The sequence below is a fragment of the Halichoeres trimaculatus genome, unplaced genomic scaffold, assembly GCF_033239565.1.
Source record: "Halichoeres trimaculatus isolate MK-OKI-2021-1 unplaced genomic scaffold, fHalTri1.1 fHalTri1_scaffold_14, whole genome shotgun sequence".
NCBI lineage: Eukaryota > Metazoa > Chordata > Actinopteri > Labriformes > Labridae > Halichoeres > Halichoeres trimaculatus.
The window spans coordinates 22,274,822-22,302,814 of record NW_027437192.1 but is presented as its reverse complement, the minus strand read 5'-3'; the positions used below and the strand labels follow the sequence as shown (position 1 = coordinate 22,302,814).

The 27,993-nt window shown below is 40.4% G+C and overlaps 1 protein-coding gene across 1 annotated transcript; it reads right to left on the bottom strand.

Annotated features, from left to right (window-relative positions):
- Nucleotides 1–61: 61 nt before the first annotated feature.
- On the bottom strand, nt 62–27,937 carry LOC141803446 (oxysterol-binding protein-related protein 3-like). The gene is made up of 22 exons (XM_074687476.1): nt 27,818–27,937; nt 15,494–15,688; nt 15,081–15,197; nt 13,803–13,856; nt 12,385–12,498; nt 12,094–12,246; nt 11,872–11,962; nt 11,642–11,745; nt 9,854–9,943; nt 9,603–9,762; nt 9,342–9,469; nt 9,116–9,247; nt 8,604–8,697; nt 6,987–7,222; nt 6,471–6,608; nt 6,038–6,101; nt 5,468–5,546; nt 5,166–5,310; nt 4,677–4,821; nt 4,444–4,570; nt 1,741–1,863; nt 62–811 (listed from the first exon to the last, which is right to left on the bottom strand). Exons 2-22 carry the CDS (start codon nt 15,554–15,556, stop codon nt 715–717), a joined length of 2,454 nt encoding a protein of 817 aa, XP_074543577.1. The 5' UTR covers nt 15,557–15,688; nt 27,818–27,937; the 3' UTR covers nt 62–714.
- Between the last annotated feature and the right edge of the window lie 56 nt (nt 27,938–27,993).

The following is a 27,993-nucleotide window of genomic DNA, read 5'->3' as shown; positions in this document are numbered from 1 at the left end:
ACTTCTCACAGCATTCAAGGAGGTGAGCAGAACAAATAAAAGCAACACATAGTATCTCGTCCATCCATCGTACAGTTTAATTTTGAACATGGGTTATTGCTTTTTTGATAAACATGGTCCACAGACAGCCATAAGTGATAATAACAAGGCAGCAGAACAGGCTAAAGTCCCTCTTTCATGATAACCTCCTCCAGTCAAGTAATGGAGACATCCACCAGACACAATGCTGCACAGATGGAGGAATACTAAACAGGATTTGACCTAATGAACAAGTTCTCTGCTAAATCTGATCCCTTTCTCTCCAGGAAAGGTCCACATATGATACTGACATCATCCAAAAAAAAAAGAGATTCAAAGTGTTTGTTTTTTGCATTAATGCAACAGCAGCAGGTTTGGTGAGGCACTGCAATAAAAGGCACTTTGGTAAATGCTGAGATGACGATATGACTGTAAGTCTACAGTGACACTGTGTCAACAACAGTTGGGATAATGTAAGAAGGAAATATACACTTACAAATGATATAAACAACAGAAACAAACCAAGAAAAGGCTCTGCTGAGTCCTGACAGAGGAAGTCCCAATAAGTTCAGATTAACATGACATCTTCTGATTTATTTCACCAGGTCACGCCACCCGCAGGCTAGTCTCAGTTCGGGTTTTTGTACTTCCCTATTCATGTTAAGTAGTAGTATTGAGGTTGAGTTGAGTCCAAGGTTACCACAACACAGGGAAGTCCACCTTCGGGAAACCAGGGTCTCTGCGTGTCTCCCAGTACGTGTTGTTGCTCACCCATGTGTCGTCTTTCGATTTCCTGCAAAATAAAATCTGCTATTATCATCATATCCAGATTAAAGCAAGCTTTACCAGTGCTGAAGATAAACATGATAAAACAATATGACCCTGTCTTGCTTATGAGTCTCTGTAATGCTCGTTATACTCTATGGACTAGCTGAGATCAGGTCAAGTTTCTAAGTTTAATGGAGGACATCACATGCCATCTTTCCCCCAAAATCTCAGTATCGTAAATTCTTTGGGTGTAACCAAAAGTTGATGATGAGCAGAGGCTCTGAGGGTTGAAAACCCACATGATATGACTCTCGACATAGATCTGATGTAATGAACATAGTAAGGATTAGCTGAGCAGCAACCTCAGTAACCTAATGTGTCAACCACAAGTCAGCCGGCTTTGACAGTAAAAGATATTCATATGAAACTAGATCATGCTTTAATTTCAGTTGATTTCTGAATGTACAGCTGAGTAAATGCATGAAGAGGTAGCAGTTGATGTCACCAAACCTGTCTTTCTATGATGACAGATGAGACATGTGCCTAACTTATTATTATCATTATGCTGATTCATATCCAGGTGTTAGTTTTTCTGAGTAGTTTAGCCCTTTTTAGATATTTCATCATGTAAAAACTGATGTAATGCAATATGATGCAGGCTCTGTGTGTCTTTATCTGGGGAGATAAAGTAAAGGAAATATAGCAATCACTAAAACGGGTCATTCAACTACTCATGCACAAAAAAACTGCTCAGGCCCTGTGGACAGTGCTGACTTGAGGTCTTTGCAGTTAAATCGGTGAGTTTAATTTGTGTTTTAAGTTTTGGGTGTTTGGCTTGACACCCTGGCTTCATCAAATGATCTACAGGATTTTGTCCGTCTTTAACAATCCTTAACTGCCCCTACTATACAAAGAAATACAGATGCATAGAAGAGCAAACGTTGAGCATCGTACTTGAAAAAGCGAGGCTGGTGTGTCATGTTGTTGTCCTGCAGCACTTTCCTCCTCTCCCTCTGGAGCTGCTCGATTCTCTGTTTCTGCTCCTCAGCTCCTTCTATGTTTCCCTCCTCCAGCAGCCTGAGCAGAGGACACAGAGGACACAGAGGAAGTGAGTCAGGAAAGGAAACAAGAGTAAATGAGCTCTACTCACTTCATTCACAAAAAAAACCCCACACTGGCTTGTGCCTCGGCAGGTTGTTTGACAATAAAGGGATCATTTTAGTCATTCAGGATGGTTTCCAACCTTTAAACTTCACATTGTAAAGACCTCCACAACAAAGCTGCTCAGGTCTAGTGTGATGGGTGATGGTTTATTACAAGGTAGCTGTGGTGAAAAAATCCACCCCACTTCTCTACCTGAATGCCTTTTCCATTCCCACATCAATTGAATTGAATTGAATTTATTTATTTCCATCTGAAGTACTCCTCTTCTCCTTTTTGTTCAAGTGTTTTTTCCCCTTTTGTTAGCAATCAGGAAGTAGATAACAAAGCCTTCATTTATGTGTTTATAAACATCATAAGAAGCCTCTGACCCTTATTTAGACATTGGAAATCCTGCCCACACCGTTCATGTGGATCTGGATGATACCCAGACAGTGACACTCCCAGTGTCTCTTACACTTCAGACACAAATCTGCTTTAAGCCAAACTTCCTGGAGAGCATCAAAAATTATGGATACAAACTCTTTATGACAAATGAACTCTTTAAAAGTTGTTATCATCAACCTGGCCTAAATTTAGAAATCTGTTTCATGATGTCACGTTATCTTTTGTCTTCCCCCAAATTCATGTGTCATTAAAAATCTATGTTTTTACCCTGCTGCAAAACAGGCCTCCCCCTCTGGGACCAAAAAAATTATTTTGCATCCCTGGTGTTTATTTTGTTGACCTTTGTTCAAATTATACTGACTTCTATTCACTGAATTTCAAACATTTTATTGTTTTGTACAATAACTCCCTCACCCTTTAAAAAAAGAAAAATAGATCAGTTACTGATGTAATAGTTCACCTTTGAAGAACCTGAGGTTTTATGTTTGTATAAAACATCTTATATTATCTTCAGGCCGTCTCATCATTTACAAATTTCAATTCAATAATTTCATGATTTCATCCTTGCATTTTAAAGGACTGATTTTATCACCACTGAAAGTAACCTTTGAAGACCTGAATTAGCCCTTGGTTCCTCCACTTAAATTACAGGGTTATCTTAGCTCCTTAGATCCTTATCTTTGAGTCAGTTTTAGAACAACCTGACTGTGACACTAGGGATGTTCAGTACCACTTTTTATGCAGACCGATACCAGTACGAGTACTCCCTCTTGAGTTCTCACCGTTACTGAGTACGAATACTGCTATGATACATAAAATTTCAATCAACAGTGACAGATCATTTTGATCAAAGACAGCACAGTCACTCTGACATTAAGTCAAAATAAAACACAAACAACTCTCTCTGAGTTTAGAACTTTTTGATCAATATAAAAAAAAATGATATTAAAAGTGCACAATAAAACTAGCAACTGTCAGAGTTTAAGTATTTTTTTAAGTAAACTAAAGTGCAAAATAAAAACGTTTAGCTTTTACCTCCTCCTGGTTCATTCATATTGTCTGAAAAGGACCTGGTGCACATTTGCCGTAGTGTTAAACTGCAGCAATTAGCAGCATCTAGTGGCAAGGAGGACTTGCTCAACCTAAGATTTTTTTGCCTAGAGTATCTGCTGCTGGTATCTGCAGCCTTCATGAGTACTGATACCTTGAAAAAAGGCAGTTATCGGCCCCATACCATGTAACACTAGGGCAAGTTTTAGTATTTATACCTATAACTTGTGAAAATACCACTAAGGCCACCAGCTGAACTGAAAAAACTAGGTTAAGAATATCCTTTAATTACAATTTTTTAAGAGTGAGGAAAGAAATCTAAACTCTCACGGTGGGATGGTCACTTCCACACATCAATTTCTTACATTTGTATTGCTTCACACTCCATTATCTCATCAATACTCTACCCAGTAGTGGGATTATACATGTTTATATTACTTTAATAAAATAATAAAACACACAATGTGGAATGTGGTAAATGGGTCTCTATGGACAGGCTGGTTGTCAAAATTCACAAATGAGTAGAGTGTTAGGGCACTGATTTGACTGCACTACACAGAGGTTTGCAGAGGTAATTGAAAGGCAGCCCCAGTTTAACTCTAAGCTGCAGTGCTTTACAACCCAGTGTGCCACCTCTCTGAGGCCTTGTACATTTTCAAAAATGATTATCACCCCCCTCGTTCGTTTTCAAAAATACTTTCCTCCACATGCAGGAAAGTATGAGTGTGGCTTGAGGCAAACCCATACTTGGCAGTGTCTTTTAGACGTAAAACCTGTGCCAGCCAATCAGAATGAGCCTCCATCATTCAGCTGTGACGTTTCAGAGCCGAAAACTCTGTTTCCCCGGTGTCTACACAAACCATGAAACCAGAGTTTTCCAAAATCTTCACTTTGGCCAGACTTTTCAGAAAACATTGTTTTTAGTGACGCAAAACTGTGGTTTTATGTGGATGACAGGTTTAAATGTATAAAAAATATGTGTGGTTTCCCAGATACCTAGCTACGTGTGGATATGGCCTGAGAAAAGCTTTAAAGCTCAGAGTGAAAAGGAGTGCTGACCTCTGGTCCGGCCTGAAGCGTGTGTCTGTAGGAGGCAGCAGGGGTCTCAGTGTAGCATCCAGCTCATTCAGCTCCACTGCAAACTGAGTGAAGCCGTAGTACTGCTCCTGGTCCTCTGGCATGGGGTCTAAACAGAAAAACACACGAACAGCTTAGCATACATCATACCCACTCAGTTTGGTTATTGAAGAAGTGCTCTGACCACCTGAATTTCTAAGTGACCATCAACTCACTTGCTCTCCAGATACAGGTGGCAGCAGGCGGGTCTCCTTGAAAGATGGAGTCATGCCATTTTCCAAAAATGGAGTGTATGACATTTCCTTTTGAATCTGTGACCACACCCTCGATCTCGTTCACTGTGGAGCTCCAGGATTTAGCCTAAAAACACACACGCATTTTATGAAAGATGGATATAACCGTGACATTGGATGATTCATATTTAAAAGATTCAAAATAAATACTTTATGATACAAACATTTAAGAGTATTTTCTCCTGCTTGTTTGGAAAAATCAACTCCTACCTCCTCCAGCAGAGGGCAGTGTTAGACAGAACATTAGTTATGATAAATCACACTGAATGAGGCAGATTTGAGTGGAAAGCATGACAAGGAGGAAACAGCAGCTACAGTTTCTCAAGGAAATTGGCAGTAGACTGTCTGCAGCACTGAAGCTTAAAAATATCTGCAAACCACATACAGACTTCATTTCCTGTGATTCCTAACCTTCACAAACGTGACTTTACACTGGCAGTCATCACTGTTAATATTTTTAATGGACATCTCCCCGTAGTGTTCAATCCAGCGCTGACCGCTCAGGATGTTATGGATGCAGGATGTCACTTTGTTCCATTCATAATGGTCCCCAAACCTGAAGAAACAACGAAAGACGTGTTTTTTAAGTCACAGAACGCATATTGTTTTGTTCCCTTTCCTTTCCTGTCAGCACACCCCCATATTAAACATCTAAGAGTGCAAACACTTATGCAGATGCAAACACAACACCTACACACAAGTAGAGGACTTACGCAGGTAGCGTGACATGGGTGGTTCCCATGGGAACAATTTCCATGGATTTGCCCCAGAACTTATTTTTCCATCGAACATCTGAAAAAAAACACACACACAAAGAAAAAGATGAGTGCTTGTGATGATAAAAAATTGTCAAATTATCCTAATCTAAATCTCTGGAGCTGTATCTGTTCTCCTCAGTAAACAGCAGTATCTCTGTTTTAATCAGATCTTTATTCATGAGCACAGAGGGAGCTGCAAACAAGGCAGCCAGCAGCTGACAGTGTACAGCTACAGACAGCTTCTCAGTTGTTTGGGTTTTAACCAGACTTTTGGAGGAAGATTAAAAAAATAGGTAACATAAGCGTAATCTAAACAGTCAGTTGTAAAAGTTTGTAGAAACAGGCTTTAAATAGTTTTATGATGGGAAGTTAAGGTGTATTCCTCCACTTTGCCGCTTTCTACCTGAAACATAACCCACAGCATGACAACAACTCTCAGAAACAAAGGGCGAGGTTGCAGTCAATTAACAAAATAAAAACCCACAGGAACCAAAAGATAAATAGGACCAAAAACAGACTCCTTACCTTGCCAAAAGCTGAAGTTCCTTGAATCAGAGTGACATGCCGACACAGGAGGGTGATGACTCACCTGGGGTACAGAGAAAAGAGACAAGATGAGACAAAAACGCTTCATCAAAAGCCGTGTAAGAGTGGAGTCTGTCGCTCTGGAGTCATTAGTGAGAGAAAAACTAAAGGTAACAAGGCGCCATGTTGTTTCTTGTCAGCCTGTCCTAAATTGTGATGAAACAAGCTCTGAGAACAAGTTACAAAACTTTATCATCAATTGCATCAAGATCCTAAATTATGTATAACGATACAAAACATGATTTGAAATTTTTCCTAATGATGGTTCATTTCCGTTGTTCTCAGTTCTTATTACCTGCAAGTGAATTATATTATGAAGAGGTTATATTTAGGCACTGTGAATCAGATGTGCCGTGAATCACATTATATCTACCTGTTCAGCTATAAACCTGAAGCCTTTGTCAGGTCGGTCACACTCGTATGTCTCCCCCAAGACAGGATTAAAGGGTTTACTTCCTGCTCGATGGTAGCTGGACGCATACGCCGTGATTGCAAATGTAGCAACATAGACCTGCAAAAAAAACAGAGATAAATGTTGGATCCTTAAACAGTTTTGAAACACTTGTTGTTACTTAGTATATGCAAGTAGCTTTTGTTGTATTTTCTTCACCGTTAGAGGTTACAGACATGAAGCTACAGCACTATGGGTTCATAATAACTACTGCTTTTATGACTTAGGGGAAAATCAAAAACTTACGACGCAAGATGCAGAGAGAATTAAGTCACTGAATGGTTCTGTCACCAAAATGCAACAGTTTTCAAAGCATCAGGGAAAAGCTCACACAGAAAATATGATCCATCAGATCGCTGTCTAAAAAGCTGCTTAATTAAAAACTCTTTTTCTGGTTTCTACACGCAGTTCAATCAAGCGTACTGTCTCCCCTCTCACCATGCGCTGGAAAGGATCCTGGGTCTGGTTGGCAGTGTCCAGCAGCTCGCTGTACTCCATCTCCTCACACAGCCTCTGCAGCGTGTTGAGCGGCTCGTTGAGCTGCACCGGCATGGCTACTTTGGACAGATCCTTGCCGATGTTGTTCCTCAGGATGTTCCACAGGCTCACACTGCTGGTCGGGCTGGGAGAGGGCAGCGTGGAGCGCCGACGGGCCAGGGTCACCACACTGCTGACTGGACGTGGAAGTAAGTGAGAGTGAGACAAAGGCAGACATTAATTTTTAAAAAGAACAGGGATTGGATCTCGTTTTTAAAAAAAATTTCCTTCGTTCAAGACAACTTTTTACCAGATACAACGTGACAAGATACAGTTACATAGTGCTGTTGTTTGAAATATGACAACTAGCAAACATTGTTAGTTGGTTCCATAGTTTAGTAGCCGCTTATATTTAGCACAACTAGCAGCCTGTTGCTCTAAGACATGTCTGTAATGTAATGTGAAACATCAAATCCTGGTTCTGTCCTGTCAGTCATCTACCAAGCAGAGCCAACGTAACCTCACTCTTCATTTTATTGATAGACTCTGAAGTTTGAACAGACCACTGCAGAATAACTGCTGACTGTGGGTTGGGATGGACATTATCACTAACAGTTTAGCCCCTGTGTTAGTCTTTAGCTCGGGCTGTCTCGGACTCCTGTGTCCACCATCACTACAAAATGAATCACAGAAATCATTTCAGCAGAGAAAAACACAGATCTCTCTTCTCACAACTAAACTTGTCAGCTGGCGTGGTGTTGTCATGGAAACGCCGACATGCTGTATATCATTCCAGTCCTGCTCAACCCAACTGGGAAGCTAGGAAGTAGCATTGAGGAATAATTTATATAGTCTCGGATAATCTCATTTTAAAGTGTGGATTACGATCAGGCATGTATCTAGATGGGAGACTTTTTCAAGATTACTTAGAAACTCCTCACAGCCCCTTCAAGAATTTACTCTCACAATTTGTAATAATCTATTAAAGCTCCTGGTCACTCCCTTTGCTCTGCCACAGCCAAACTGTTCATCCCTTCACCCCTTAGCAAACACCTGCAGGCTCAACAAAGAAGGTATAAGAAATAACCTCCGCAGAGTTTCCTGGTTGAACTGAATTAATTCTTCTTTTTGTTGTTGTTTGATTCCTCTATGCAAGTTTTATCATCTAAACAGGAACAAAGAGAATTAAGATGCAATTTTGCTTTTTTGTGCTTAGTCTGCATCTAAACTGACACCATCTGTAGCAGTGAGTGAATGATTCATGTGTGCAGAAGCTTTGTCAGATAATAAAGGATGGGAATGCTTACTGAGTTTGTCAACAAGAGTAGAAAGTAGCTGTTCAACTAAATGTCCAAACAAGTGAGTCATTTCTAAAATTAAACTCATGTGTAATACATTCACTGAAGGATAAATGGAGTTAGAGGCAAAGTCAAGACCACAGGCTGACATACAAGCCCCGCCTCTTTTTACTGGATAAGGTCTGTGACAGCTGTCACTGTCTCCGTGTCTGCTCAAAGGTTTCTCCCACGGATAAACACACAAACACACACTCATATCACTTGTCAATGTGTTGATTACCAGAGTTGTGTCTCTCGCTGCCTCCCTCGTTGCTGTAGGTATCCATGGAGACGCTGTCACTGACATCGCTGATGTAGGAGTCATCGTCAGATACCTGGAGACACGAAATCAGTGGGGAAAGGTCAGTGGGACCAGAAAGTCTTAAAATATCAGAATATAAAAAAAGAAATGGCACGCAGTGTGCGGTGTGGTTGTTTTTATATTTCCAGGCGAGGTTTTACCTAGGCTGGCTTTTTGAGGCCATGTCTAGATACTTTACTTGCTACACTAACCTTTTTTATAGACATTCATTTTCATCCTCTGTGAGTCAACTCAGCCTTAACTCCTCTATTTTCTCTGTTTTATTCATTTAAGAGTGGAAATATGCAAAAAGTCTTGGCTGATTTTCTCTGTTTAATATCCTTTCATTTCCTGAATCTCTGACATTTTGACTTTTATTTTAACACAAACACAAAAACATCCTCTAGATGGATTTGGCTTAAAACAGAGATAAATAGAAGATGTTGTTTCACCTCGTTTTCAGATGAGGAGGAGGAGAGGAGATACTCCTGAGCATCAAAAAACTCTGAGATGGACTCTGGGATGGACGCTCTGCTCTCATTCGACGTCTGGTGGACCAATGAGTGGGAGCCACCTGGACACTCCTGATAACAATGACAAGCAGAGTTAGTGAAACAGATCCAAGACTAAAACTGAACAGACATTGTTGCATGATTTCTGATTCACAGAGACACTCACAGAGCCAAAGGTGCTCTTCTTCAGACCCATGACCTGCACCGGCTGCGGGGCCTGCAGGTCAATGGTGTGCCTCAGTCTGTCTCGTTCTGCTGCTAGGGAACTGAAGGCTGACTTCAGCGTAGTGTGGACTTGAGAGAGGCAAAAAGAGAGAGGACAGAGTTGTCATGGAAACTATCTCGCCGTACAGTAGCCAACACTTGAAAACAAGCAGCCGTGTTTCTCTTCATCTCCTGAGCAGATATGCAGACATCAGACACTCACTGTTGCTGGCCAGCCTGCAGAAATCCTCCTGGAGGCGTGAAGCGTCTGTGGGTGAGTCTGGGGACTCAGGGCAGACCTCCTGGGTGTTGGACTCAGTGGTGGAGAGGTTGGGGTTGGAGGCGTGGAGGCGAGGGGACTGTGAGGAGATGCAGCTTGGGACCTGGTGGGCAAAGAACAAAAGATGGTGAAAAGTTTCAAGGCTGTGAATTAATTTTGATGATTTGCTGAAAAAAAGGAACCTGCAGACAAACCTGTAGTGTGGCTTTGCTGTCTTTGCCGTTGTTTTTGGATCGCCATCTCCTCGGCCTCTTCTCCTTTTTGGGGATGTCAAAGTTAGATGCCTGATGCATCAGAAAGATAAGAAAGTAGAAAATAAGATGACTCCAAATGTAAACCTGACCTCCAAATTAGGTTAATTCACCAGTCTTACATTTCACTCATGAGTGTTTTCCACTACGTCAAGTTAATTTTTCTGCCACATACTCTGTCAGAGTTTCAGTGTATTTCACACATAGGCTGAATATAAGGAGTGGACTTCACCTCTGCTTTTGACCCTGCATTCTTTCAAACTGCCAGCAGGGGGAGTTTTACTAAAGGAAGCATGAAGCACATTTCACAGGTGAACTCCTGACTAACAGGACATTTTAGATATTTAGAACCTGCTTTTTTTCAGGGGCTTTGTTGGTAATGAGAGATTGTGTTTAACCTGATTATAGGACTCCCTTTAATGTTTTCAAACTAACTGTTCAGGGGAAAAAAATAAATGAGGAAAATAATAACAATGAGCAAACTGACACATTTTGATAGAAAATAACCTGAGGTCCATCACATGGAGGAAAAGTCAGCTCATTGGTACATCTTTGATCTGGTGGAAAAACAGACTCACCTGATTTTAAGACAAACTGTTTATGTTAACCAGCTTTAGACACTACAACACAATGTGTGACTCCTTGTGTCTGAGCTGTTCAATGTCTTGTCCAAATTGACAACAGCTTTCTTAAAAAAAAAAAAACAACGCATCATAGCTGCCTCATTTTAGCTTTTTTTTAGGTGTGTCACTCACTTTATAGACAGGGGGCACTGTCCGTTGTCATGAATACTAGCCCTGGGAGTAAACGATTATTTTTAAAACGATGAATCAGGCGATTATTTTATCAATTAGTCGACTAATCTAACGATTAATTGGACGATTAGTCTAACAATTATTTTTCTGTTGTTCAACTATTTCAAAACCATAATGTATCCCAAATAAATGCCAAAACGATCTCTCTCATAACAGAGTTAATTCAACAACGCTGTTTTGCACAGCAAAATGCAAAATATAGAATAAAATTTATAAAAATAAAATAAAAAGGCCAATCTGTTTAATCTTACAGTCCTGACATTTAAGCACAAAAACATAAATAAATGAGAATCTTACTTTTTTAGACTCTTTTCAACAAAAACCTTTATGTTCTGCTCAAAAGAGAAAAAACTTCACCTAACTACAGTGCAAGTTTCAAGGGTTAATTGAAAAACCCCAATGTGGACCACTTCTTGGTGAGTTTTTAAACCAAATGCTGAGGGTAAAATTATATTTCCTGGTCATACCCACAAATATCCAGAAGTGTCAGATGGAAAACCCTGTTTTATCGTCAAGTCTGAGGACAGAAAAAGTCTTCTTATATTCAGGTCATAACAGTAACATCATCTCTGATTGGATAAGAAGTTTTCCACCACACAAAACACAACACTTTGACAACTGAGGGGAGCATCTGGGAGTTTTCCTGCAGACTTTTTACTCAGAGGCTGACCAGGCAAGTCTTGGTGAAGTTAGGGCAAAGTTTTGGCTGTCTGTGTCCAAACATGCAGCTCAGTTGCTCAATGTGGAAAAAATTTCAGGGCTGTAGTACATGTGCGAAAAGGGGCCTGAACACGCCAAAATCCAGGACTCAAAACATTTGGTGGCGACATCCATTTCTTTCATGATTTGAGTACAAACAGTTTGAACCAACATCACATCAATTTTGAGACCGACTGAATCATTGTCCTGTGCTTACTTGTAGTGCACTGATGGCTGGGGCTGAGTAAGTGCGATGAAGGACCTCCATGCTCTTCAGCAGCAGGTTGAGTTCAAGCAGGTATGACTCACATTCTTCTAAGTCTGAGTGAAAAACAGATCATTAAAAGATGAGCGTTTTGAGGCATGAATGCACAATGATGACAGGAAGTAAAGGTTCACTGTTGACAGGCAGGGAAACACGGAAAAGAAGAGACAAAGAAAACCAACCTTTGCTGCACTTGTCCATGTCCTCAGAGGAATGGAGCCAAGAGCTGACCTTAGCCTGCTGGATGGACGCCTGCTTGGTTAGAGTAGCTCTCTGTTTATGGAAGAAGAAACGGTACAGAAGAAGCTCTCATAACAACATCCCCACTGTGTCTGCTTTAAAGTTACAACAAAGACTTTTTTTCGCTTTGGAGTTTCATAGAAACAAGCGAAAAAGCAACTTACTTTTCTCAGGGAGTCGCTGAGTGAGGGCGAGGACGCAGCGTGGGGGTGGAAGAGGTGCCTCTCATGGGGATACATAGCAATCTCGTTCTGCCGAAACACCCTGTGAGTACGCAGCTTTGACACCCACTCCTCAAACAGCTCTGGAGACTTCACCTGAGACGCACACACGGAGTCAAATTAGGAGCAGAAACTTTGACGGCTGAGGGTTGTCTTTGAAAACATGTTGCTTTCTAGGATTTGATGCGTGTAACTTAGCGTAAGCTGGGCTGGTTAAAGTATTTCAGGTGTTACCTTTAAGTGATAGATGTTATCTTCTGTGTCTAAGTCGATGCACATGGCTTTCTTCTTGATGGACATGACGGAGAGACCGACGTCAATGCAGCCATGGATCTTCCCCTTCTTATGCTGTGAAGACAACACAGTTAGCATGCGTCTGTTTAGGGTTGGGAATCAAACAACGGTTCCTGTTGAAAATCGATAAGAAATGTTTCAACCCATTGATATCATTAGCCTTTGTTCTTAACAATTCTCTTATTTATTCTTTACACTATGCCAGAGCTGCAGGACCTTGTGTGACTAGTCTGCCGCAGCTTTCTTAGCTTGGCAGTTAGATAACATTTCCCAAGAAAACCCTGTTTAAGGATTTTTAGCTTGAAATTTTTACTGGCGAACTGAACACACAAAGAAATCTACATTACTCTCTCACAGGAGATTCCTATTCAATACATTCAAAATAAACAAAATAGCGCTAGCTTGATGCTAATGCGCAGACGGCTCTACAGAGAGTACTGCGCATGCGCAGTACTTTCTGGAGCGCTGACTCCTTTCTTTGAGGGACAAACGTAAACAAAGTCTTCGTCAATTCAGAGGTCATTACAGCCACACAGCGCTGTCTGAAGTGACACAGACTGCAGCAGAGGACTATCTCAGAGCGGACCATGATGCGGACCATGGTGAAAAACATGAGTTTTTGGACGATTAATGCAGTTTTAGGAGCGGCGCTGTCTATGCCCTGATGGATCCCATTATACGGACAGATGTACGCTGCACGATTTTGGATCTAAATATCTCCCGAAGCACTGCTTGGATCAGGAAAACCTTCTGAGTGAGTATTTTGTTCTACTTCATTCTATAAACAATGTAAAAGCTGTATAAACCGAACTTATCCTTTAAGCAGATATAAGATTAAAATGTGATTAATTAGATCAATTAATAACAAATCCTGTAGATAATTTGATTATTTTTTTTAATCTCCTGACAGCACTATTTACCACATAATGGCTGATGAATGTACTTAAAAGTAGTGTCCACCAAAAAAAACATCTTCTAACCAAAATAAACAGGATTTTGTGGTTTAAACTTGTGTATGAGAATATTCAATGATTTAGTCTTCTACCAAAATCCATTTGAATTGAAAAGTGTTGCTTCTGATGTTGAATATTGATGTGATTAAAATGTGATTAATTACGATTAATTAATTACAAATGGCATAATTAATTCGATTCGATTTTTTTTAATCAAGTCCCCCCACTAATTTATTTGCTTGAAAAAGACGGAATTGATAAGGGATTCGATAAAAAATTGAATTGATAAGCAGAATCGATAAGGGCATCGATATCGATAAAATCTTATCAGTGCCCATCTCTACCTCTGTTTGGGTTGTAATGCAAAAACAGCAGAAAGATGGCGCAGTTATATATGGTACTTACATCAGTTTCGTGCTTTGCGTACTTCAAGATTCCTTTCTCCAGCACAAAGTATCTCTAAAGTGGAAGAAAAACAGTACTGTAAACATTCATTCCTTACTTTTCAGTTTTTGGCCTTTTCAAATGTAAATGTATTCCCTCTGTGGTTATATAACAATATGAAAACACCAGTGAAAAAATCTGCAGACTTAACACAGTTGTGTGTCAGTAACACCACTTTCCTCCTTGACCCTGTCATTCACATTTTACTGCAGGGGCCGCAGTGAAACAACACACATGCAGTCTGAAGAAAGACCAGCTGACAAGAACACCTTTCTCACCTTAACAATAAATTAAAAAAAACACTGATTAAAGCACTTTAAGAGTCAAAGTGGCAATTCACTCATGATGCAAGACTGAACTCTCCCGGTCTGACTGAGCCAGTCACAGAGAAGAGGAGGGGGAGGATGATGAGTCAGGGTTACAGTATAATCAGCTGGGAATGAAAGAATAGAAAGAAGGAAATATAGAGGACTATTACGGTTAAGAGGAGGAAATAGCTTGAGGTATTAAAAGATAGCAGGTCAGATTTGTGGTTAGACATTCAGGATAGAGTCACAGCTCAGGAACATGAACAGAAGAAGTCAAATTTTAAAAGCAAGGATACAGCTCTGCATAAGAATGAGACCTCTTAGGGCTTTAGCTCTCATACTTTGGAGAGGCTGCACAATAAACCCTTCTATCATGTTTTTGCTATGTGAGCATTGCTGAAGAAAAGAGTAATTTATGTAAGCAAGCTTTGTTTTTGTACTCAGCATGAGCACTTTCTACCTGTTGGATGTGAGCCTGGGATAACGGCCCCAGTTTCACACCATTCTGACGAAGCTCAGTGGAGCTGTCAGCTACCTTTACATCAACTGCAGCCAATTTAGAAATACTTTCTAAAATTCACTTTGGATTCAGGAAAGAAATGCTGCAATCAGTGATACAGTGCAATACATGAAAAACAGCAGATAGACGAAGAAGCTGTAAGATCAGGACGATAATATATTTCTCCCAACATGCATGCCTAACAGAAGCAGAGCAACAACAAAAAACTGTTTAGCTTGATATTTTTAGCAACACAGATCTAAACAAAGCCTTTGTACCTCAAGATACCGCTCACAATTCTACACCTCTTGTTTCAAAAGCAATCAAGTTCAGGTTGAAAATAGCTCTCCGGTTCAATACGAAGAGCAGCAGCGCTCTATAAAAAGACATCTTTCTGTCTGGGGGCTTTAAAAGGATTGCTGAGGCGCTCACCTTATGCCACCCTTTCATGGGCCACTTCCTCCTCTTGAGCAGCAGGCCCTCCTGTCTGTCGGGCTCCTGCATGCTCGCCGGAGCCCCTCTAAGCCCCTCCACGATCTCCCAGCTGTCCTGCAGGGACACACATAGGCAGTACTGTTTGAGTTAGACAGACAGGTGAGTCTCCCTGGAGGGAGAGCACAACGCAAACAGGAGGACAGAGCACATATTATTGTCACAACATGACCTATTTCAGTGATGAGGCGACAGTTTTGGATGTTGTGGAAATATTTGTGTTCAAGTGCTTTAAGCATTTTTCAGTATGTAAAGAGTGGGGTTTGCATGCTCACAGGAAAGAACAGAGAAAGATAACAGCAACAAAAAGAGACATGCCAGCCTGAACATTTACATACCACAGACACACATACCTGGTTACTGTCATGCTTCGAGGACCCGCTGCTGTCACTGTGAGTGGGTGACGGCGACGTCATCTTCTGGCGACTTGACTGCTTTCTGCCCACCGTCGTCGTCTCGTTCCCTTAGAAACCGCAGCAACACAGATCACAGAAGAGCCGCTGGGAGCATCACTCTGACCTTTGAAGGCCACGCCGCAACAGTCAGCACTGCGGAGAGAAAGAGGTCGAACCCAACTGATGTCAGTGCGGCACAAAGGCTTATTTTTAAAGAGAACGGCAGCAGCGCGCAGGAGCAGAGTGACAAAGAAAAAAACTGAGAGGAAATACTTACTCACTGTGTCTGACTGGGAAACAGTTGATTCAGGATATGAAATTCCCAAAATCCAAAGTAGTCAAAGACACAAAGATCCAGAATAGAACATATGGGACTCTTCAGGATGTTTATTTTGAGCTCTTACTCACTTCTTTTGTGATACATTTGAATGCTCAAGATCACACGTTGAGTCAAAACAAAGGTGTCACTGACTGTTTTTACCATTACAGTCCCACATAAATAACACAGTTATAAGCGAACATGTGAGTATGAGAAAAAAGAAAATATTCCCTCTGAAGTGGAAAGGCATTGTATAAAAAAAGATCGTCCTGACCTGAAATACTTTTGCAGCAGTTTTCCATGAATGACATCTCTACTAAACTTCCTTTCTGCTCACTGCATCTGCAGCAATGCCTCAGTAGCTCAATGAATAACTCTACACACAGTTTTTTGATGAACTCCCATCATCACCACACACCTTTTGGAAGGAGCCAGACACGTAAAAGCCAAGAGCCTTTGCCAGTTTGAAACTTCGTTTGCCTCCCTTATCTCATCTGATGACTGAAAAAGTTTGTCTCCTAAATCTAAATTTGCTTCATTCTTTCATACTTTTCCAAAAGTTTCATCCCCTGAATATCTGTTCTCTTTGCATATTTCATCTTAGACAGTAACACACAACCACTAAACATCTGTACCTGTCCCAACCTCTCCACTTTCAAAAAACTCCCCAAAACCCACCTTTTGTGAAATGCTTTTAATGGTTGATTGCCTCTGAATATAATTTGTTTTTTTTTCTTTCTTCTTGTCTTGCTTCTTTTAAATTCCTGTTTTATTTCTGTGTTGTTTTATAAACTTTTTTTATTATTAACCTGTGTAAAGGGTCTTTGAGTATCTAGAAAAGCGCTCTACAAATAAAATGTATAATTATTATTATCATTATTATTATTATCATTATTATTAACAACAATCAGCAACTTACAGCCCCAAAATATGAGACAATGCAGAAGTGCTAAAATCTGCTGTTTCTTAAGTCTCCGCCAAAGGGCAACATATGGTTTAGAAAATAATAAATAAAGCCTACGTGTAAGTGTGAAAAGTTGCTGTTCACTGAGAATCCTCATGAGGCTGGCTGCAGAAAGACTGAGAACCACGTACACACCAAGCCAAAAAAAAAAAAAAAAAGACTTTAACAGCATTCAAAAAAATTACAGCCTGGTTCAAAAAACAGCTTGGGTCTAAAAAAGGGTTGAACAATTAATCCAATTGAAACTGAAATCACAATGTCATAGAATGCAATTTTCAAATCAGAAAGGCTGCAATTTGAAAAAAAAAAAAAAAAAGAAGAAGAAGTTTCATGTACACAGACCTGGAGGGAATGCAGTAACTTGTACTTCCTTAAAACAAGCAAAAGTCCATCTGCTGGTTTTTCCAGCAAAAAACTGTAAGCTAAAGAGATCCATACAGTAGAATGATTGTGGTAGAGCCAAACCCCTTATTCACTCTATTCTGTTTGGTTTGTTACTCTGACAACTGGACGTCAGTAAAGTTTCACAGTCCCATTTTCTTTTTCTATTAAAAAGTGCCAGAAAGAATTGTTCAGAATAGTTAATTTGTTGTGTTGATGATACCATAGGATGATTTATTGTTTGTGTGCAGTAAATAAAGGTAAATTGCAATCACAATATTGGTCCAAAAAATGCATTTCGATTATTTTCCAAAATCAATCAGCCCAAACCTGAAAAGCTATCATCTCTTTAAGCACTATTGACTGTATATAGAGTGGACAGTGTGGCTTCACCATTTACCACTGTACAGTTGTGAAGCCAAAATACCCCTGTCACAGGCGCAGCCATTGGCAGCCTTTGTGCAGCTGGAGTCTGTGCAGTAGAGACTATGAGGGACGCAGAGAGAATCTTATCTCGTCTTGACTCTACCTCCCGAAATATTTTACAATCCCTGAAAAAATACACAGGAACAGCATCTGTCAATCATTGTTACATGAGATGTAAAGCCTTGTTTTTAACCTCTTTAAACTAATGAAAATTAAACTTTTCAGAGAAAAGAGGACCTTAATACAAGGCAGACAAATATCTTTAAGCCACCACAACAATCGGATGTGAGAAATATTTCTACGGTGTATTAATTCTTTGAAGTTTGTCCACAGCCCATCTAGAATGAATGGGGATATGGAGTTTTTGACCTATACTTCAGCCAGCCACCAGGGGGAGCAGGTTTGTGCCAACCTCATTTCGAGCCCAGAAAGATGACGTCCATTCTCTTTTAACAGTCTATGATCGGCACACACTGAATGAGGGGTAAATTTTATTCCAACTCGGAAGTTCGGAAGATATTAAGATCGTAAGTTTGTCCAATCAGAGGCACAGCTCAGCTCATGTGACTGATGGGCACCCTATAGCTGTGAGTGTGAGACTCAAAGCCTGACCCACTTCCAATATGGCCACGTCAGCTAATCTGCTTCAAAAATCTGTTTAAGAAACCGAAAGGTGAGACCATGGAGGCTACGTCCATTGATCATACAGTCTGTGGTACTACCATTAAATGCTCTGGGTTTTTAACTTTGCTCATGCATTCTGCTAGTTATTTCTTCACCATTGGTGTAAATGATCTGTTTTTATCACCAATGGCTGGACGTGCATATGGGCCTAGATTTTCTTGTGGTTTAATTTTTGGATTGATAATTTCTGAAGTATCCCAAGAAATCAGGACATCTAAACGACAGTTATCTGTTGCTTAGACTGGTTGCTTTAAGTTTTTAATCTAGAACAGGTTGTTGTTCCACTTATTTATTGATACTTTCTTAAAAAGATACTACAGAGATATGTAGCATCAGCAGATGGAAGTGGGAAACTTTAAGTGAGCCCATAGTTTGAAGTTCCTATGACAAAAGAGGGAACTGGATCACTGTGGCTTCAACAGTGATGACTTCTATGAGTTTTACTTCCACAGGTCTGTTTGCTTTCTAAGGTTGAAGTTACTTTATTAAATGTTGTGTGTCTGACGCTCAACTACAATGTCTGTCACTGTGGGATCTGACTTTTTCAACAACATTTTGTAGATTATTTCAATCAGGAGCAATAAAAACCTTCTGTTGTGTTGTGTTTTGTCTCTACACAGTTTTACTGTACGCGTCGATGGGTGAACAGAGTGAGCACAGATCACCACATTTGCAGTGATGTAACACTCATTCCTCATTCATGCCCTAGCCTGATTGTGTATATCTTACCCCTATGTGTGTTACAATGCCACTCCCTGTGTGCGCTGACACAGCCAGAAGACTAAACTAGGGTAGGTGCATGAACATTTTCTACACAGACTGTCTGGTTGTATTAAAATAATGCTTTCTGCTTTGAGTGCTTGCATGCAAATTTGTGTAAACTCTCGGATTTTGCAGCTAACTTTTATACATCCTCTGCAAACAGTCTGGTGGTTTGTGTTCCTGTGTGTTCGTGTGTGTGTGTGTGTTTATTTTGTGGTTCCCCAAGGCCTGACTTACAGTCAGTACCAAGCCCAGGACGTGAGTCATCAGCAGGAAGGAATGTGCTCCCTGCTTCGATACCCCTCGACACTCCATAACACAGAGCGCGCTCCAGTCAACAACGCTGGGCTAAAAGCAGACTGGACTTACCTCACAGCTCTGGAGCACAGACTAAAAGCATGCAGCATATTTGAGTAGGCTGGTGATGATAAACTTTGGGAGATTGAAATTAGCTCATCAAGCTGTTGTGTTTTCACACTTTTCAGGCTGTGACATGTCTAGCGACTCGGGCAGCAGCTCTGTGCGGGTGGAAAAGAGTTCAGGAATTCAGTGCACATGCTTTCTGCATATTAACGCCTATGTAAATACATCTCCACACAGTCCAGACTCTACACATGAGAAACATGATGAACCAGCAGGCTATGCAGGTGCTCAGGGCCTCCATGGTAAATCTCCAGCTCTGAATGTGCTCTGAGATGAAAAGCACCATGATTATAAACACAATAGCCGGTGAGTAAGTGCAGCAGCATGAAGCACCACCTTACGTAACACACTCAGCCGTGCCTTCCAGTCCTCAGCCTTTTTTCCCCATTTCACACAACTCAGCAGCAAAGTTTGCAACGAAACCTTATCTCTGAGCAAAACCTCAAAAAGTGTCCCCGCGTCTCTGAAAAGATTGTTTGAAGTGTCACCAACTCACACACACTCTGGGTACTTTCTGCCACACATGAAGTGTAAAAATCCATAAATGAACCTGGGAGACGTCAGCCCAGATGTGAGTGGCCTACTTACCTCGCCTGAGTTATTACTGTAGTATTGTACACCACGTAAAGAGCCTCCTGCACTGTAAGACTAGAAGTGCTGAGGTTTTGCATTCAGACTTACGTAACAGGAGTCAATCATTAATGGCACAACACCTTGTAAATGATCTGTTAAGATGGAAAAGGGGTCATTGCCACTGTAATGCAAGGCTAATGCCAGAGTCACAAGGCTCAAATGAGGAAATAAACAGGTTTGAAGGCAAAGGTTAGGACGACTTAAAGTGTTTTCCTTTGTTTTTAACCTGTGTCAGCATTCATGAGATCAGCTGATGGGATGCAGGAAGAGGCAGACGGGGTGTTGTCTGTATACTAGTGATCCAACGGACACCTGGGAGCTTGAATATCTCCTAATTGTTAATTTTTTCTGTCAAAGCTGCAACAGATATCAGTGCTGACTAGGCAAGATCTCTGCTGCTCAGTCTAATAGGCTGAAAAAACATCCTGTCTGCTGGTCATTCACTCTGGAAGTTTCACAGATAAAGGAGAGATTCGTACAGTTTGAGTTTCAATGGGATTGACGGGTTAGAAGATCAGGACTGGACCTATTGATTGGGTGTGTTTTGATCAGATTAATCCCTGGTATCAGAGTCAGAATTAGGAAGGAAATAATTGAATTAGAACTATACTTCTATATGACAATAGCAATGGGACTAGGGTTACAAAGGGAATGAAAATTTCAGATGGAATTTCAGGAAAGTTTCCTTAAAATTCCCATGGGAATTTTAGCTTGGGAGGTTTTGTGGCTTTCAATTAAAATAATTTCAAAATAATGTTGGTTGTAACAACATGATTGAATACAAAATGATCTGTGTACCTAGGGATGGGTACCTTTCACATAATAAACGATACTGGTGCTCAACGGTACCAATTTTTGATACTTTTTTGTGCTCATTTGGTAAAAAAATATCAATTTGCTTAATAGTATATATATTTTTTTGTTTTTCATTTGACATATATATCCTTTAATATATAACCTTGTAATGCTGTATTCATGTCCAGCATGGAAAATCACCTACTCCTCCTCTCCCTCATAGTCACAAAGATGCATTTAGGTACCTAAACATGGTACCTTTTGATTTTTCGTGAATCCGTACCCGGTACTTTTGACAGATTTCGGTCGGTACCTATAAGAGTACCTGATTCGGTACCCATCCCTATGGGTACCGAATCAGGTACTTTCAATTCCAAACACATTTGATCACATTTAGGACCACATTTCCAGATTTGGAGTCTAGAAGTCCTATCTAGGTAGGTATCGATGATAGTATTGAGAGACAGGGATGCACGATATATTATCGGCACAACATCAGTATTGGCTGATATCGCACACCAAATTCTGCCACTGTGATGAACCACCAAAAAAAAGAGCTGAGGCTGCAGATATTTTTTTGCACTTTTTGTGATTTTGTTTGCACGGTTCAGATTGAGTGGAAACATACTGGGTTCCTGTTTTAAGTCAAACTTGAATCTAAGCAGCAGTCTGTACACCATATGTAGCAGGCTCATTAAGGCACATTTACCATTTACCAAAGTAAACCTCTTTGTGGTTGTGAGGATTGTTAGGATTTTCTCAGGAAGAGCATCATCCACCTTTTAAGTAGGAATTATCTTTTGGATTCTTTTTGCTTGGAGGTAATTCTCATAAATAAATATACAGTTTCAAGTATATATTTTTCTGATTTTGCACAAGAAATTAATCTTACATAACAAATGTGACAAGAGTATGCACCATAATACGTTATACTATTTCTAATACAGAAGAGAGTTGATAATCTCTGCAACTGTGTGCACAGAAAAAAATAATGGCATTGGCTAATTTAGTTATTTAATATCAGCATATCTCCAAAAATCCAATATCGTGCATTCCTACTGAGAGAAATATACTTGATAGCATGCTTTAACTTAAATTCCCTGAGAATGCATTTTTTAATTTCCAACCAAACCAAAATAAACGCCAAACCAAAATGTTTCATATTTACATGTATATGACCAGAAACTGCAGGTATTCCCTAAAATTCCTGTTAAAGAATTCCCATGGAAAGTTTCCAACTTTGAAAATTCCTGTGATTTAGCAACCCTAAGTGTGAGCGTAGACTTCATAGCTTCATGCTGAGAGTTCAAAGTAAATGTGTTTTCTACACAAGGAGAAGAAGGAGGTTTTGTCCTCCACTTGTCCCAGTTCCAGCGACCATGTTTGCTTAGTACACAAACATGACTGTCACTCCAGTTATCCATGTCCCCTTAAGCATGACATGTGACCGACTTTAAGTGCACATGTAGAACTTAAAAGGCCAAACAGTAAATCTGTCACAGTCAATACTTTCTGTCCACAGGCTTACAGTATCAGCGGATACAGTTTAGGAAGTTTAACTACATGAAATCTTCCTTTTATGACCCACAGATGAAAAATGTTGACTTGTCACAGACACTACAGATGCTGATACTCCTGATTTTTTCTTACATTGAAAGAAAACCAAGTTTTTCCTGTACTAGTATAAACTTGTTTATCTTAACTTGTTATGTCTCGATGTGTTACAGACTAAAATGACAGATGTATTATTTTTCAACATTAAATGATGGAAAACTAGAAGAGACACTTCTGTGGACTTCATGATGTCAATCTGCTGATGGGACTCAATATCTAGAAGTCTGTGGTGAAGCTAATGTGAGTAGCATTAGCTGGTTGCTTCTCTTCATGACTGAAGATGAAGCTTTTCAGGAGCAGCGCTGGCTGTAGGTATGATGCTGTGAGGCTCTGAGCTCATCACCAGCCTGTGGAGGCCTTTATTACTGACCCCCATGCTGAAAGGCTGAATATTCACACCGACAAACTCAATCATATTGCTTGTAAAGCTCATAAGCTCGTGGTCGTTGTGATGTTCCTTAGCTTCATGGAATGACTGAAGTTTATACGTGGAAATTAGTGCTGCACGATTTGGGGAAAAGGTGCAATTTGCGATTGTCATGATGAGTCTACAGACTTGCTTGGTTATCATAGAGAAAAATCTGAATTGCATGTGCTGACATTGCGATTGCGATAACCTCTTTTGCGATTACGTAATTGAATGTGCTGACATTGCGATTGCAATAATCGTGCAGCCCTAGTGGAAATATAGGCAGACTTCACCAAAAAACTATTTCTATAACAGGGCTCCATCCTGATCCTTCACTTTTCTCTGTCTGTTTTATCCATCATGCTGAAAGTGTAGTCTAAAGATTGCCTCTACCGTCTGTTCCCCACTATGTTATTACCGCAGCATTATTGTGGTCCAGGTTCACAGTGCATGTCAGAACAAGCATGCAAATATCACAGTCTCACAAGTAGAGGTCGACCGATATGTGTTTTTTGGGGGCCGATGCCGATGCCGATGCTTTCCAAATTTGGGCAGCCGATGCAGATAGCCGATTTTTCCAATTTGATATTCAGGCCGATTGCTAAATAAATATATATTTATCACATTTTTGTGAAACGCAGCAATTTCTGAGCAACTAAAAGAAATCTATTACAACAAGTCGTGTCCAGTCCTCTGAACATGTAATCAGCTTTCAAAACAATGAAATATTTTGTCTGAGTAAACACACAATGTAACAAGCAGTAGTAAACATTCACACTCTTCTTAAAATGTCAAAAAAGAAATTTAAACTTATAAATATAATTTGAACAAAAGTATGTAATGTATCTAAGTGGTTCCACAAGTTTGAGGTGCTCATCTTTTTTGTACCTGATCAAAAATTGCGTCATTTTATACAACGGATCAAAAATCGGCTTTTTAAAAGAAAATACGGCCAATGGCCGATAGGGACAAATGTCCAAATATCGGCCTGATATATCGGCCGGCCGATATATCGGTCTACCACTACTCACAAGTATTACGATGTCTGCTAAAACTGCAGTGTTTTAACTGCTAATTCACCATGTAAAGCCAAGCTGCTCAGCAGAGCAGAGTCCCTGCATCCAGCACTCAGTCAGTCGACTCTTAGTGGGTGTATCCCTCGCTGGCGGTTGTGTGACTAACTGACATCACAGAGGAGGAGCTGCTTTATCAGATTACTCCAATAAAAAGAAAGGATCCTCGTGTCGTCATGAAGGTCGAAATCTTGCGGCCAAATGTCAATGACCTATTTTCGGGGGCATCAAATCTCGTTTTAGGATATCAGAAAAAATACAATATCTCATTTTTTGAAAATTCAGGGGGTGAAAGGTCTTGTTTTCAAATTCATTATATGTAAGTATTAAATCAGGGATCAGCATGATATGTCCACTTTAAACTTTTATCTGCTGATATTATGTTGTTCTGCTTCTTTGTAATCATTATTTAGAACTTAAAATGCAGAAAATAATTCTTAGAGGGAATTGGTTTAAAATGTTTTATTTTATGTTGATTTTTAACCATCTGAGCATGCTATCACCAATATCCTCGGCACTGTCTGAATCATTCTTGTCTAAGATGAGAATCAGTCCTCAAACTGTCACACAGGTGGAGTTTTACAGTGACACGTCAGCTGTCACATAACCAGTGGTGTTCATCCACATACATGCCTTTTAACATGCACAGGAATGCTGTTCTTCAAACGCTCTCAACTCCAACAACAATAATTCAACGTCATCAAGTACGTTATCACTTCCTTGTTGTGTGGGTCACAGCTACAGGGAACACATATTGTGAATTCAGAGAAAGCCCTGTGGCTTCTGTAAAACACAGTCTCAGCTGCTGCTCACCAGTTTTCATGAAAGGATCTTAAGACAAACCGGACTCCAGCCTGAGGGACAGTCAGGCAGGAGTTTCCAGTCCAGGCACGGCAAACACACAGACGCTGACTTTGGAGCTTGTCCATCTGCTTTCTGCCTGTACACATTCTTTCAACAACAGCAGAGTGCCATCAAGCCAGCAATCCACGTATCTGTATATCCCCCCCATTACAGGCTGACTGGGACAGCAAAAAGGTCTTCGCACAGATGGTCCATCTGTGACTCTGCCGCCGTAAAGCGTCTTCCGGTACAGAATTATCCAGTTAAAGCTGGGCATGATCCGCTGATAATCAAGCTGAGAGCTGGCGTAAGATGCTTTAAATAGACACACATCTGGCGGTATTTCTAGGCTACTTGATGCATCAACACCTAAATTTATCATAGCACTACTACTACATGAATGGATGTGTGGAAGCACATGGTTTTTGCAGCATTAGCACTTAGCTAATCTGACCTCTGGCTCCATGTCTGGCTGAGTGGGTTTTTAACGATGTTCATATTTTGAAAGTAGTTCCTGTTCGCAGCGAGAGAGAAAAGGTTGTGGGCATCAGCAAGTGATCAAAGAGCAAACTGCTGCCTCGATCTGACGTTCAACATCTCTTTTCACAGCCAATCAAACAGAAAGAGAAAGAAAAGCAGCTTGAGAGCCAGCATGCCCTCACAGTTTTGAGAAAAAGAAAAAGATGCAACACAAAGGATTTTTTTTCCTGCAGAGACAAGGGACACTTTGTGTTACTGCCCAATCTCTGGTTGCCATGGATACAAAAAGGCAAAGGCGAGAATATATGCTCAGTTTGTTGGTTCTGTATGTAAAATCTGAGGGCATAATACAGGGGGCTATTTATAGATCCTGTGCTGTTGGCAGCAGAAACATGATTTCTCGTGAGTGTCGACCTGACGGATCTATTAGAAGTAGGGCAAAGCGTCCTGTAACCTTACGAAACCAGAGGAGATCCATGGCTGGCTGACTTCAGCGTGGACCCTTGCAGAATTAGTCAAAGGCAGGCAAGCTCTGTGTTTACCAGCTTTAAAGTGGGTGTCGTGTAAAGGAGGGAATGACACAGAGATAAGTCAGTGAGTCACATCAGCCACGCTGGATGTTTACACCCGGAAACACCAACGATGGGACGAACATCAATCAGCTGATAGACAGGTTTCATTGATTCCTGAGGAGTAATCCTCTACTGGCCTGAGATCACACAAGTGCAAAGAGAGCAGTCTGGAGGAGCACAGCACCCAACTGTTTTGTAGCAGGGTGTGCTCCGAGCTCAACTTCAAGCCCTCATTTATCAGTCTATACATATCAGACTGGTTACTTATTGTATGTTTTATTTGGTCTACTGTGACTCTTACAGCCAAAGGCGCTGTATTTTTCCACGACCAACAACACTGAAAAAGTTTTTCTTTCTTTTACATTACTTACTACTTCCACTTATCTGCCTATCTGACCCATTTTGCATCATTAACCTCAACTATTAACATCATGTATAAGACTGCATGCATTTTAACATCTAGCAGAATATCACGCTAACCTCACAAGCTTAATAAAATACCCAAATAGAATACAGTTCTGTTCGCACTAGCTTGTGTGTGCACATGTAATCTGTGATTGGCTTGATGAGAATGATGCCACCACAGCTCGAGCATTAAATGATCCTGTCTGCAACCAAAGGTAAGGTGCTGACTTATAGTCAAAGATACTCAAGCAGCACAAAGACTTGAAGAGAAACTGATGAACGACTGATGATCAGCTTACAAATTAATGGCTTGGGATGCAAAAGATTGTTTCTCTCTTCTCATAAAGTGAAAGAAATGTATTAAAATATCGATAAGGTCAAAACCATAAAAACTCTGAGCAGATGTGCAACCTACACACTTGTTATGGAGAGATACAAAGAAAAATGTCATGAAATCTAGAGAAATGAACCGAAATCAATCCTTCATCTCAGGATATTGACCTATAGAAAATGTTTTGATATTTGTCCTCTTAGGGCCTCTGTACAATTTAGGTTTTTTAATGCTTAAGTGAACTCTTTTACATTAAACAAACAGTGTATTTCAACAAAGCACATAATAATGTAGTTAACTGACTTGAGATTGCTCTTATTGTGAATTCTCAATTTGTAATTGAATATTGTTTAAACAAGCTGATTAATCGAAGAGAGCGCTGAGTTTATCACAGTACAGTCCAAAAAAAGAAGCAAATGCATTTGATGCTAGAAGAAAATAAATAATGACATTTTTGGTTAAGGTAGCTTTCAAGTCTCTGTCTTTATTAATGATATGGCTTCAATAACTTCATTATTAACTAAGTATGCCCTCTGTGAAGCAACCTGTGCCATATACATATGATGCATTAATGATTATATGACAGTTTCTTCAAACAAATGCCTGTTTTAGTGTGCTATATCTGTTTTTACTGTTATGATATAGTATGTTAATGTAAGTATTAAATAAAAGTAAACATACTTTGTATTTGGGACTATGTCAATGCTGAAACTGGCGCTTATTGGTTGAATGAAATAGTCATCATCACGGGGAAACTTCGGGAACCACAGGTGTCCCGTTGGAGTCCACAGCCCTGTTGCTCAGTGAAGTTTCTCCTAACAACAGCACAGCCAACACAGCAGCTCAAAGTTGTCAGCGCAGACCAAAATGTCCCTTATTCCCATGTGGTGGTAAACGCAACACAGCCTCGATTAGACTGAGAAAAAACACTGAAACGAGTCCACAGATGCCTTCACGTGGCAATTTAAAGGATAATCTCACAAGGAAGTCCATTAATAATTCTATCGAAAGCGTTATTTGACTTCAGTGCTGACACTGAGAGCGAAAGAGACGACAGGAGCGCTGTCAGCTGCGCGACTTAATTCAAACACAAGCGAGACAAAGCAAACAGAAACACACACAGATAATAACACAACAGTTATGAGTATTCATGAGAGGAAATGCTTACGGTTCTGTGGTGACAGCTACTGCATCCCGATAGTGTAGAAACACACTGTACCTGGCTTCAGGGCTTCTGTTCCTCGTTTCAGTGCTCAAGCTTCGTGGAGGAGGCGGGGCTCACTCAATGGGCCGGAGTAAGTGACGTTTGACTGAGCCAATCACAGTTGAGAACGCCGGGAAGGG

What these genes read in the sequence shown, in the direction of transcription:
- LOC141803446 (XM_074687476.1), bottom strand. Translation starts at nt 15,556, where the DNA reads ATGACGTCGCCGTCACCCACTCACAGTGACAGCAGCGGGTCCTCGAAG. An exon ending in CTGCAGGCTGGCCAGCAACA is followed by an intron (nt 9,470 to 9,602) that starts GTGAGTGTCTGA and finishes GCCTCTCTCAAG; the next exon opens with TCCACACTACGCTGAAGTCA. An exon ending in CGCTTCAGGCCGGACCAGAG is followed by an intron (nt 1,864 to 4,443) that starts GTCAGCACTCCT and finishes TCCTCTGCTCAG; the next exon opens with GCTGCTGGAGGAGGGAAACA.